The following is a 12,601-nucleotide window of genomic DNA, read 5'->3' as shown; positions in this document are numbered from 1 at the left end:
ATGGATGCAGATATCCTCGATATTGTGGCTCAACGTGGCGGGAGGGCCAGGAGTGCATGTGACCTGTGCCGGCATAGAAAGGTACAACCCTATACCCTTTATTTAGTACGGACTCATCACTGATGCGGGTTAGATTCGATGCGATGGAGAGAAACCAGCATGTGAGAATTGTCATTTTGCTGGTGTTACCTGCACGTTTACCGTGACTGGTCAACCCAGGAAGACTATTCGAGAGTATGTTCCCAGTGGTAAATCAACTGTAACATTATTGCTAATTCTGACAGACAACTTGCTGAAGCCAAGGCTCGTGTACAAGAATTGGAAAGTTTCATTGCCGGCCGTCATCTCCCAGGAGCAGTTTCACCAAACATCCAGTTGCAGGATGAACTGCGATCTGCCTCACCATGTCCGCCCCTGTCGCTCTTTGCCGCGCCATCGCATCCCCAGAACTCGTCGGATTTCGACATAGCCATGGAAATCTTCAAACAGCATCTGGAAGTTTCCTGGCCCGGCACTACTAACTCCCCTCAGCGCAACTCATTCCATGCTGCTGTCTACCGCCAAACCGGCGCTGTCTTGGATTTGCACGGCTTCTTAGCCCGTGTGACAGAGTCCTACAAGGCCCAGTATGCTTCCATCTCGCCAGCAATCTCTACTCCCCAGTGGCCCAGCTACGCACTGATCCAGAAGTGTCTCGACTACTACGCTGCCAAGAGCATGTACTCCATGTTCCCTGTTGTGGATGTACCTGCTTCCCAGGCTGTCCTTGATGCCCTCGTCTCTGGCCGTACGGATTCCCTTCCTACCACGGCGGAAAAGGCACATCTTTTCGCCTTCGCAGCCTTTATCACCAAGCAGCATCAACACCAGCCGCAGTTTGCAGATACAGACCCGGAAGCTTACGTGCAGGCCGTACTGACACTAGTACCTAAGCTCATGCTTGAGCTAGCTAGTGTGTGGAAATTAGAAACATTCGTCATATTGGTATCTTTATCTTCTTTTCTACCATGTCTCCCATATTCTAATACATGAATAGGCCCTACACATCGCCCCAGCAGGCTATCCCCAACAAGCCCAACTCCTCCTCTCAACCGCCATCCGCATTTTGTATCAATTAGGCGGCCACCGCATCACCCCTCCCCCAGAATACCAACCACAAGCTTCCTCTACCACCACCACCAACGACACTAAATCCCACTCTCACCTCCGCGCCATCTTCTGGCTCTGCTACAGCATGGACAAAGAAATGTGCATCCGCAGCTGCTCCCCACCCCTCATCCACGACATTGACGTCGATCTCGACTTTCCCCAAACCTACATCGGCTCTACCACCCACTCGCCCCCACCACCCCGACAATCCCCATCATCATCATCAGCATCATTATCATCGTACAATGGCAACGAAATCCCCCTCCTCTACCCATCAGACATCCGCCTCGCCATCTTCAAATCCCACATCTACAACCGCCTCTACTCCAGCCACGCCCAATCCCTCCCTGAAGCCCGCCGTCTCGCTCACATCCGCCAACTCGATCAGGATCTGAGTGAACTATATGCCGAGTTCCCCTTAGGACATACACCTGTACACACACCTAGATCCGAAACAAGCACACCCAACAATCGAGATCCAACAATACTCTCCTCCTCCTCCTCCTCCAACGAAGAAAGTAGTAATCATAAACTGGTCAATATCCGCCCTATCAACATCCACCTTGAATACCACCACTGTATTCGAAAACTGCACGAAGCGAGTATCACAACTAGCTTATCTGTCGTCTCTGCCCCGCTTGCTTCGAGTCTGGAGTTGTATTATCAAGCCTCGAGATCGACATTACTATATTACCTGAATTCAGGGAAGGGCGGGCTGGTGGATCGGTTTAGCGTTTGGTGAGTACACACATTTTCCAAACCATTACCGTTATTTCCAGCTATGCGTACATAGTATACTAATACGAAAGATAATAGGATCCACGCACAATTCATCCTCTCCGCCATTCTCACTGTCTTCTGGTGTTTGATTGAGAACCCCGATCCGAGGAGTGCGTCCTTCACGAGGGATTTGAGGATGTTGGAGGATATGAGGGGATTGTTTGCTTGTGAAGTGTTTGATATGGACGGGGAGGGGAGGTTCTTCCCCCCGGCGTATATTGTCGATGGGTTTTTAAGTTGGTTGGTTTCGTTGGTTAGGGTTGCGGTGGAGAGGGAGGGGGTTCGGCGTGGTCGGGCTTCGTGAGGTGTCTTCTACTTCTTCTTCTTCTTCTTCTTCTTCTTTTTATTTATGTATATATTTATCATTGGGAACATGTTGGGTGTTTGTTGGGACTTTGGTTCTGGTTCGGGGTGTATAAGATTGTATTCTATGTATGGTGTCTTCTATAGGTGGTTGGACTGTCTCTGGATACTGTTCTGCTGTGTTGAGAGTTGTGTAGTCCATTTGTATTATATTATCTAACAGGGACTATGTATTCAGGATGTAGGACTTTTATGAAAGGTGATATAAGCTGGAGAGGCAATGGTTAAGGAGATATCGGTGTTACTCTCAGCAATATAGATTAAATTGGTGTTCAGTAAATATCTAGAGCGAGTGACGAAGCACCCAAAAGACCTCCACATCATCATTGTCAATCATACTATCCCTGCACAGATATCTCTCCATGATCTCCATCAGTCCAGAGCATCTTATCCCTGGATATGCCAGAGGACATAACATCCACCCAATCTCAAGGCGAGCATAGGGTCAGTTATGGCCAGGTACGCCAAGGGTTTCATTGTAGATATACCAGCCATTATCCGGATTATACAAGTCATACGGCGTGACTCCTGTCAGCACTTCGTAATTCGTTTGTTTACACTCTTGCTGGCCCCCCCTGATACAGCGAGCCAGGAATTCGGCCACGTGTTTGCCCTCGTAATAGGCCCCGTGCAGGTAGCCAAAGAACTCCTGGCTGGTGGCTTCACCGGCAAAGAAGACGCTGTCGACATTGGCGCGGAGATTCTGATGCTCTTGCAGACTGGTCGATGGAGGCCAGTAGGAGAAGGATCCGTAGGACCTGGAAAGGTTAGTGCCGCTGCTGTTGTCCCAGGGTGGCTTAGACATCTCACCAATCATCCGTAGCCCATCTCGGATAGTAAAATTCCTCCACTTCTGAAACCTTATCACCATACATGTGCTTAAGCACCTCAAGGAGCTCCTGCTTCGTCTCTTCGTCTGTCTGAGACTCGACGCGGTAAGAATGCTCTCCGGTCACCGTGGCCACAAGGATATTAGAGTTCTCATACAAACCGGGAATATCCAACGGCTGGAACACGGGGTAATTGCCGCGAACATGGGGATCTGCCCACATAAGGAATTGCTTTTTGTCCCAGAAACTGCTCTTGAACTTGAGGAAAATCTTGGTGTATGTGCCTATTTCGAAGCCAGCAATGCTCTGGCGTTTCCAAAGTGGAAGTTTCGGGTCAAAATTTACTTTCCCTCTCTGCAAAACTCCCAGGGAGAAGGTCACAATGGCATATTTGGCTTTGAAGCATTCCCCGCCGCTAGTCACAGTGACCCCGTCCGAATTGTGCTTGATGTCGGTCACTTTGTGATTGAAGAGAACACGATCTGCATGCTTGTTGAGAACGTCGCTCACATTGTTCCGCAAAGCAGAAACGTATCCGTCATCATCACAGACGAAATAGTCACCCTCTGAGAAGTAATTATAGGAAGCAATCGTGGAGATAGCGCCGAAAACTTCTGAATTCTCCTCTGGCGGCGATGCATACTCCCAATCCCAGGTCCACCAGTCGGCCAGCTGTCCGGCTGGATCGGTCTTTGCCGGATCCCAGTGCTCAAGGCGTTGAGCGGCCCGGAAGGACCGATCCTGGTGATTTTTTTTCAGTATATCGACGGCGTCAATCAACACATTTCCAGCTGCGGTCTCAGCTTGCTTTATGGCAGCTTGGAAAGCATCTCTGCTTTCTTCCGGGAACACGACCCTATCCTCGTTCTTGGTTTTACTGATAGGGCTTTTAGCAACACTATTCCTCCGCCCCGGACTAGAATGGTGGTGTGGGAAAGGCGGGGAAGTCTTACACATTATTCAAGTTCGCCCTTTCAACCTACCTTGAGTTAGCCAGTTCGTCCAAGACCACACAACCAAGGATCTACCTACCATGGTCCAAATTGGATTAATATTGCCTGTTTCTGGCCCTCCAGGTCCATGAACCTAACTGGTCAACATTGATTCATGATTCAGCCGTTGTAAGAGTTGTTGAATGATACACACCCAGTTGGCGCCAACCTCAATCATATGCCCAGCAAATTTGCGACTGTAAAGCCGGCCACCAGATTCATCCCTAGCTTCAAGCACGATGAAATTATTGACGCCGTTGTCTAAGAGGGTTTGCTGTTATGGTCAGCTGAATCCAGCACGCGAGATGTAAAGGAACCTACAGCGGCGGTAAGACCGGCTACTCCAGCTCCACTGCATATGTGAGTCAATTGTTTATGAGTATCCTGGTATCAGCTTACAGAATCAAGACATCTGTATCCTTGCAAGTAGGCTCAGCAAGGGGCGCAGCATGCGCCGCCAACACTGGCAGTGCCACCGCAGCAGCAGGAACGAATCTCATGGTGTCGGCTGGCTAGATGCCACTGTTGAGTATGTTTTCCAGAGCCAGAGGTAGGTTATTTGTCGCTCCTTTTAAGTCCACTTAAGATATTGTTTGGATGTCCTTGCCCGGGAAAGGGATCCGTTGGTATAGAAGAAGGATGTGCAAGGAATGCGGGGGTGTACGTGACGTTGAGCGACTTAGCTGGGGATACACCTGCCTCATGCCGGTCATCGGCTCGTGATAAGAAGAATGGGTGCAAGATGGCCCCTGGGCATAGCTGGCCTCGCTAGGGGTGCTGCTGAGTGTATTGTCAGCTGTGGCATGTCGACAGCTTCCCGGTGAGGCAGAAGCAGAGGAATCGAAAACACGGAATAAGTCCGTGGAGGCTTTATGAACCATGCCATACGATGTCCTCATCAATGTAGGACAAAACTATCCAGATCCAGTCAACTTTCACATATCTTCAAGGGGATGCAAAACATTGGGGTAGATCACTACACTTCCGCGGAGCATACCAGACACAGGATGCAGAGCTGAAGGTGGACATGCCGGGGTGTCGAGACAGGTATGCATAACCCCTAATTGCTAGGGGACTACCATTTTCAGTAGTAATCAGCATGGCACTCTTCAGCACCTCCCGTTCTTCAAGCGAATGGGTGGAAGGTGGAAGTATGCTGGTCGTTCATAGTACATTGGGCAGGTGCCAAACAGCAAGCAAGTTATGCTAAGTGAGACTTCTCGTCAAGCATTGTCAATATTATAGGGACGGAAATTACTTATATTGGCAACTTATATAGACGTATCCGATTGAGTAAGAAGAATACTAATCTTCCAACGACGCAACAGACCTAGTCCAGCTCGGAACTATACGACCATAGTCAATTTCCTGGCCTTGTCCTTGATATCTCCATCTACTAATATAAGCGGGTGTACTTCCAGCGCCTCCATTCTTCGTAGCATAAGCACCAACAAGTGCGCCTACAACTGTCAACACTGCAAGAAAGAAAAATCGATAATGTAAAGGGCCAACTTACCAGTAAACCGACCAGTGCCACCACTGACAATCCTCGTATCTGCCCACCCAATGACTTTCTTATGGCCCAGGTTCCTCGATGGCGCAGCGGAAAAGGCATAGGTCGTGTCGTTGACAGCCTGTATCTCAAGCCTTATAGTGTTTGCTTGCCATTCCTTTGGCACAGAAATGGTCTGTCCAGGAAGGGGGCCATCGTAGTTACCCTGGCCTTCGACACGGAACCTGAATGACAGATTATTCTGTAGCAACACAATACCCAAATCAATGTGCTGTTCCTGAGTCAAAAACACCGTAACCCCAGCTTCCTCACCATCCATCTTAGGATCAAACGATATATCCACTCCATACGTGAACAACGTATCCGTCTGCCGACGCATAACCAGCGTCAACCCGTCATCTGGCTTGAACTCCGGCGTCCCTGTCAGATTATAAAATGACGGAGTCAGCCTCAAAGTATTAGGATACCCCTCCGGTGAAACCACAAAATTCTCCGTCCTCGGATACCTCCAATACACAAAATGCGCTGGAATTGCCGACCCCGGAATGAAATCCACTCTATCAGGCTGATCAATCCAGCCCCCCTCACCAACTGCAATCCCCCTATCCTCCGACATCAAAGGCCCACTCATCATCCCCCGAACAGGCTGCACAACCGGCCACTCACCCTCCTCCCACCTCGCCGGCGCAAGAACCGTCTCTCTCCCCATGGGATAATTCTTCCACGCCGGCCCAGATCGTGTACTCAGCGCCACAGTCCACCAATTTCCCACACTATCCTGAAATAGATCCGCATGTCCGACCGTCTGAAAATACAGCGTCGTATTGCGATTCGTCAACAGCGGATTCCGGGGATAAGCTTCCCACGGCCCGGTCCGGAACCTTGACCGAGCAATCGTCTCCGAGTGGCCAAGTTCTGTCCCTCCCTCGGCTATCATAAGGTAGTAATATCCGTCTTTGCGGAATATGTGCGGTCCCTCGGGGCTGGAGCCTCCAGTGCCGTTCCAGAGGTTGTGGATGGGGCCGGTGGCTCCGGTGATTAGATCGAGGGAGTATTGCTGGATGTGGTTTCCGCTGGAGGAGCCACTGTTCGCAGATGTCACGTAGACGGTGCCGTCGTCGTCCCAGAAGATGTCCGGGTCGATGCCTGTGACGGTGAAGACGAGGGGCTCGGTCCAAGCGGAGTTGTTGTAGGGGTTGGTGGTGGTGAAGAGGAGGCCTTGGATGTCTGTGCCGAGGTAGGTGACGATCAGGTAGAAGGTACCATTGTGGTAGCGCAGGGTTGGGGCGTAGATGCCGCCTTGTTGGTCTGTGGTGTTTCGGAGATCGGGGATTTGAGAGGGCCGGTTGAAGGCGTTGCTGGCGAGCTTCCAGTTCTGCAGGTCTTTACTGGCATAGATGGGGAGGCCGGGGTAGGCGATGAAGGTGGAGGTGGCGCAGAAGGTGGTGTTGTGTTCCGGGACGTGCGCGCATGTTGGGTCGGAGTGCCAGCCGGGGAGGATGGGGTTGGTGTAGGTGTGGTTTGATGTAGGAGAGGAGGATGCAGTGATTGTTAGTAGAGTGACTGCGAGGAGGGTGGGGAGCCTCATGGTGGGATGTGGTTAATACATTATAAGGAAAAGATGCTAGCATGCTTGAGGGTTTTATAGGTGACTCTTCCGACGATGCTTGGAGGCGGGCCGTGGCGGGTTTAGGCTAAAGGGAAGTTCTGGGTTAAAAGCGACCCTAACATGGTGAGGATGAGTTGAGTCGATCTCTTGGCCTTGCAATAGTGGCCGATTTCGCAGATCGACATCCTTGGCTAAGTGCATCTCGGGAATAGAAAGGACTATAAACAGACCTCATAGCCATGATGTTATGACAATGAATGGATCTATCAAGAGAATGGTCAGGTCTAGGCGCTGATGTTCTCGCTGCATTGCTATACAACACCTGAACACTGAGGGGTATTCAGCAAAGGCTCCATATATATAGTGTCAACGCGCTAATGGGTGGACCAATAACGGTTTAATATCGCGTCTATCTGAAAGCAGACGGAGAGATATGTTCCAGCATGCAGCAGTGGTAACAGTTTTGGCAATTGTTCGCAGGTGAGAACCTGATCTTTGCCTGTCAATGCGGTATAAAAAAGCAAAGAAAAGTATATGTTCGATCTGTATAGAGTTCTCCATACAAAGAGCCTCGGGGGAAATATGGAGTTCAATCTGTGTAATATCTCATATGTATACCATATATGACTGTACCCTATAATATCGCCAAGTATCCCGATTATTTTTTGACTCTTCTCCTCATATTGTAAAGGGGTTGGTTGAGAGTAGCTGACAATATATAAAATTTGATTCCGTCGAGGACAAGTCTCCCTATTCAACCAGATAGTTCTGTGATTTTATCTGTAAATGGACACATGAATTGATATATAGAGGAGAGGACAGTATGCTTTAGGCAGTATAGCTGAAATGCAAGGCTGTGATAGTAGTAGTGATGAATGTAGGCGACTAGAAGGGGCTGCTCCTTTTACCCCAAATCCTTTATCTATTGGTCCTTATATATAGAAGGGCGAATTGGTATTGGTTCATTTTCTGTAGTTATTGGCTGAATTAGACTGAATTTTCCTGGCAGAGTAATTCTCTTACGTGACAAACTGCTTGGCTGACGCCTACATGGCTTGAGCAGGCAATCTTGATTGATGCCGAGGATGTTAATGGGGTGGAATTGTGTTAGCTCCTTTTTACTTGCTCGTCTAAGGACACAGGGGATATTCGCCGAGCCATGTTCTATCAGGAGACATTATCGCCACTAGCTAGTCCTTTAACAATGAATCAGCTTAGGCTAATATTTTATCACTAAAGAGTTGCTTGTCTAGATATGTCTTGTGTGCAAGTGAAATCTTATCCCTGAGGAACGCCTGACTGCAACTCAGCTCTTGCAGGATCCTTCATTTAGGGCTACCATGGACATATATGGCTGTTGATACTTACCTTGACACAGGTTCTCTGCTATGGCTGTGCCCTTGCTAGCGATAGAGTGTTTGTCTCTTTATCGCGGTCACCGGGATATACTAATATAGTAGCATCAGCCATACCATTGAATCACCGGTTACCAGAATTCCCGGTAGAAGAAAACATATTGAACGGGCAAACTTAAGAGTATTATCATCAATAGTTAGAAAGTCAGAGTAGAAAACAACAAATAGCCTAACCTAGACAAGTATCACGCAACTCTTCTACTAGTTCAAGTAAGGGCACACCCCGGTTAGTCAGCACGGTCCATCCCCAACCGACGTCATCCCATCATTACAACCATCACCTTCCATCTATCCTATCTATCCATTAACCACCATATCCATCTCAATTCATATCCGAAATGTCTCTCCGGACGCCTCTCCGCAGATTACACCTCTCCAGCTCTTTACACAAGCCCTCAATCCCTCGCCCACTCCCACTCCCACTCCGCACCCTAACCACCTCCGCCCGACCCCGACTCACCTCCGCACCCAGACTCACCACCACACCAACACCAACATCAACAATCTCGCGAACCTACACTTTCAGCTTCACCCGCAGCCCCAAAAACAACAAATCCTCATACTCAACAACATCCTCAAAGCCCCCCGCCGACCAAATCATCGACGAACTCCAAGAACTGTTCGTATACCTTTTTCCCTTCCCAATTATCGTATTATACGTTCTAACAATCTCAATCTGGTAATAAAGCTACGAAGTCGCAAAAGACGAATTCGAAATCGCCACAGAAAGCACCGACTCAGCGACCATCTACGCGGCGTCGGACCGGGAGTCGGCGAGGGATGCTCTGAATGAACTCATTGCTGTGTATACGGTGTACACGAGGGATATGTCGTTTGTGAGCCATTCGCCGCAGGGACAGGTGGATGTGGATACGGGGTTGGATCCGGGAAGTATTGGGGATGAGGTGCGGGAGCAGGTGAGGAGGAGGGTGGGGACGAGGGTTAGGGAGATTGTGGGGGCTGTGGAGAGTTTGGAGGAGAGGGCTTCTGCTGAGTGATTTGTAATATCATATTTGTGATTGTGTTTGGGGGTGGGATGTGTGTATGATAGTGGTGGTAATATTAAGGGTTGGAATGAGGGATTCAATGAAGGTTGTGATGGTGTGTCATTAGATGTGTGTGTGACTATCTACTATTTAGTAGGTAGGGGTTGTTCAACTCGTGTCGGATAATATATACTAAGCAGTAGGTAGTAGTAGTAGGTATAGGTGTCGTCCACTCATAATGATCTTTTAACCCGTCGTCAATCGCTCGTTCATTCAGTAGTCCTGTTTCGCCGTCGTACTCCGTTTTATATCCAATCCATTCAATCCGGTATCAGAAATCACGTATGTAAGTTTATTCCCTCCCCGTTGATCTGCGCCTGTGTCCGTCTGTGCTGCTCTCACGCCACTTCGGCGAAGGCAAGTCCGAAGTCATCCGGCATCGGAGTACCCAGTGAGATATCTTCTTTGTGCGTAGTTCTTAAGTGTCGTTTGAGTTGGTCTGCTTTGTTAGTATGTCTCTTGGACTACATGGAGGCTTGGGCTTACCGTGTCGCGTGAAGCTCTTGGTGCATCCGGCGTGGTGGCACTTGTGTCGACGCTCGCCGTGTGCTAGTCCAGTTAGTATCGACTGCATAAATCTATCTACGATGTACATACTCAATCGGTGGCTGGACATATTGGACGACTGAACCTGTTAGCTTGATGTCTTCTCTTTCTGATTGGCTGTACTTACATCACCAGTCTGAAAGTTACACCCCGGGTACGTGCATTTGAATGGCTTCTCGCCCGTGTGCGTCCGCGAATGCGTTTCTATCCTGTCAGTGTCTATTCATCTCGAAGATAGCATGCACATACTCAGCTCGCTGCTGTCGGTAAACGACTTTCCACACTCGGTACACTTGTACGGCTTCTCGCCTCGGTGGCTCCGCTCGTGCCGCTCCAATGTTGCCTGTCGCGCAAACATCTTTCCACAGACAGAGCATTTGAAGTTTTTGTCTGCATTGTCAGCTCCAGCTCGAAAAACACGCGGCATGCACTTACAATTACTGTGAGTCAGAAAATGCCCCTGCAGCTTCGACTTTTGCGAAAACGGCTCATCCGGCCGGTGACACCCCTCCCAGCAACAGTAATATCCCGTGCCCTTGGCGCCATCTACGGTCGCCATGTGGCACGCCACCAGATGCTCCTGCAGACCGCATGCATCGGCAAAGGTGGCGCCGCAGGGCAGCTTGGTCCCGTCGGCTTTCGAGGTCCACCGGCACATGTATATCTCGGTATCGGGAGTGTATTCCGGACTGGTCAAGACGGATGAGGTACCCCCTTCCAGCGGGGGCGGCGTCTCTCCCGGGCTCAACTGGGAACTCACACTGGACCGTGAGTGGCGCGAGTAAGGTGAATAGGAATGTACATGGTGTCCGTGCGTGCGACACCGATGGACATGCGTGCGGCATGGCTTCCAATTATTGGTTGGCTTCTGCGCCGGAGCTGGGCTCTTCACTTCGTTCGGAGGATGGTGGTGGTGAGGATGATGAGGGATGTGGAAGCAGGTAAACGAGTTCGAAGCCGCATCATCGGCAGGTTTGTCCTGCTCAGAGCAGTTCTGCACTTCGTGAACGTGAAATTGATGGCACGCAGACAGGTCAGGACACATCATGTGAAATACATCTGCCGGGTTGACTGCGTTCTGCAGAGGTAACCACGGGTTTGCTGCGTGGTGAGCATCCTTGGATATATCATGACAGTGGAAATGTTGATGACTGTGGGAGTGACAGTGAGACGCAGGTGCATAAGGGTTGAAGAAGGCATCACTCGGTGCAGAGGGTACCATGCCCGTGGGCTGCGCCATGGTCTTGGGCTGCTCTACCTGCGACTGTGGCATGGAAGTCGGGGATAGTAGGTCAGTTGTGTCGAGGTTGAGGGGTGTTCCCAACCCTAATAGCGACTCCAAACTGTGCTCGCCATCTATGTTGGTGCCCGTACCGAAGCAGTGTTCATCAAAGCAGACCGGGTCGGTGTTCTCGCAATGATCTTCGTCGCAATGTGACACAGAGCACACTGCAGCATCACCACATTCAATGAAGCCGTCGCAGACGGAGGGGCAGGTAATGGAACAGTCGTCGACATCACAACAGTCCTCCTCGACATTGCACTCGTCATCCCCATTGCATGGGGGCACCGGGGTGTGATGTACCTGGTCGGAGCAATTCCATTGGACTGGCTGCGCCTCTGAGACATCTTCTGCCTCCTTTCCATCGAGGTGGAACGCCTCCCAGTGGCATTCAAGGCAGAAATCGTCTTTCTTCGTGTGAGAAGCCATGGTGTCGATGACGATCGACAGGCTTAGATGATAGACAGAAAGAGTCCCCAGTCAACCACGAGGCTGAACAATTATCACACTAAAGAGGGGGTGGTGAACGGGATAAACTGCCAGAGAAGCTCTGAGGCGGGGGGAAAGGAGTTGGATGATCTGGGGTGTGCCTGTCTTTGTCTGACGCAGAGCACGCAAGTGGCAAGTTAGCTTGCCCTCCACACCACGCGAGCGGAAGCAGAGATACTCTTACCAATCAAACAAACTGCAATCAAGGTCGGCAATGCAGAGATCGTCCAACGGGAGGCTAGAAGGCCAGTGGTGCGACTGGACAATGCGCAGAATTCACCAAGAGTGAAGAACAGCCGATAGAAACGTCGGAGCGAGAAAAGACAGACCGCCTGAAAGCGATGGGATGAGGACCTTGGGGGCCAGCATGAGAGGCGGGTGACAGGCGATGGTGGGCGAACAGGATAGTTCAGAGGTAGTATGGACCAGGGAGCGAGTAGGAGTTGGTAGAGAGAGCGCAAGAGTGGAGTTGGTGGTGATGGAGGAGGAGAGGATACAGCGCAGTAGGGCTCTTTTTCGGTAAGGTTACCGTCGCGATACGGGGCAGATCTTAATCGGTAATTTGGGGACCTTGGGGACGAGGACCT

General features: G+C 50.2%; 5 protein-coding genes across 5 annotated transcripts; 2 read left to right on the top strand and 3 right to left on the bottom strand.

The window, feature by feature from the left end:
* Positions 1–2,477, top strand: BO85DRAFT_506473 (Zn(II)2Cys6 transcription factor; the record flags this gene model as incomplete). Its single annotated transcript, XM_025664373.1, has 6 exons — positions 1–81; positions 134–234; positions 285–984; positions 1,037–1,887; positions 1,966–2,169; positions 2,456–2,477. 6 exons carry the CDS (start codon positions 1–3, stop codon positions 2,475–2,477), a joined length of 1,959 nt encoding a protein of 652 aa, XP_025518863.1.
* A 260-nt stretch (positions 2,478–2,737) lies between these two features.
* Positions 2,738–4,614, bottom strand: BO85DRAFT_506470 (polyamine oxidase; the record flags this gene model as incomplete). Its single annotated transcript, XM_025664372.1, has 7 exons — positions 2,738–3,050; positions 3,103–3,999; positions 4,076–4,101; positions 4,155–4,208; positions 4,269–4,388; positions 4,436–4,466; positions 4,514–4,614. The coding sequence occupies 7 exons, from the start codon at positions 4,612–4,614 to the stop codon at positions 2,738–2,740; spliced, it is 1,542 nt and encodes a 513-aa protein (XP_025518862.1).
* An 805-nt stretch (positions 4,615–5,419) lies between these two features.
* Positions 5,420–7,215, bottom strand: BO85DRAFT_475121 (glycoside hydrolase family 43 protein; the record flags this gene model as incomplete). Its single annotated transcript, XM_025662700.1, has 2 exons — positions 5,420–5,580; positions 5,631–7,215. The coding sequence occupies 2 exons, from the start codon at positions 7,213–7,215 to the stop codon at positions 5,420–5,422; spliced, it is 1,746 nt and encodes a 581-aa protein (XP_025518861.1).
* Positions 7,216–8,942: 1,727 nt separating this feature from the next.
* Positions 8,943–9,991, top strand: BO85DRAFT_475120 (uncharacterized protein). The gene is made up of 2 exons (XM_025662699.1): positions 8,943–9,270; positions 9,340–9,991. The coding sequence occupies exons 1-2, from the start codon at positions 8,990–8,992 to the stop codon at positions 9,647–9,649; spliced, it is 591 nt and encodes a 196-aa protein (XP_025518860.1). The 5' UTR covers positions 8,943–8,989; the 3' UTR covers positions 9,650–9,991.
* BO85DRAFT_181713 (C2H2-type zinc finger protein) lies at positions 9,740–12,364 on the bottom strand. Its single transcript, XM_025654352.1, has 6 exons — positions 12,199–12,364; positions 10,679–12,125; positions 10,493–10,633; positions 10,371–10,447; positions 10,184–10,322; positions 9,740–10,136 (listed from the first exon to the last, which is right to left on the bottom strand). Exons 2-6 carry the CDS (start codon positions 11,952–11,954, stop codon positions 10,036–10,038), a joined length of 1,734 nt encoding a protein of 577 aa, XP_025518859.1. The 5' UTR covers positions 11,955–12,125; positions 12,199–12,364; the 3' UTR covers positions 9,740–10,035.
* Positions 12,365–12,601: the final 237 nt, after the last annotated feature.

This window comes from Aspergillus piperis (assembly GCF_003184755.1).
Source record: "Aspergillus piperis CBS 112811 unplaced genomic scaffold BO85scaffold_3, whole genome shotgun sequence".
NCBI classification, from domain to species: domain Eukaryota; kingdom Fungi; phylum Ascomycota; class Eurotiomycetes; order Eurotiales; family Aspergillaceae; genus Aspergillus; species Aspergillus piperis.
The sequence above is the reverse complement of the archived record's forward strand: the minus strand, read 5'-3'. Positions and strand labels throughout refer to the sequence as shown.

Coding starts and splice junctions, on each gene's coding strand:
- BO85DRAFT_475120 (XM_025662699.1), top strand. CDS start 8,990: ATGTCTCTCCGGACGCCTCTCCGCAGATTACACCTCTCCAGCTCTTTA. Junction 9,271..9,339: donor ATCGACGAACTCCAAGAACT/GTTCGTATACCT, acceptor CTGGTAATAAAG/CTACGAAGTCGCAAAAGACG.
- BO85DRAFT_181713 (XM_025654352.1), bottom strand. CDS start 11,954: ATGGCTTCTCACACGAAGAAAGACGATTTCTGCCTTGAATGCCACTGG. Junction 10,448..10,492: donor TACCGACAGCAGCGAGCTGA/GTATGTGCATGC, acceptor CTGACAGGATAG/AAACGCATTCGCGGACGCAC. Junction 10,137..10,183: donor CAAGAGCTTCACGCGACACG/GTAAGCCCAAGC, acceptor CTAACAAAGCAG/ACCAACTCAAACGACACTTA.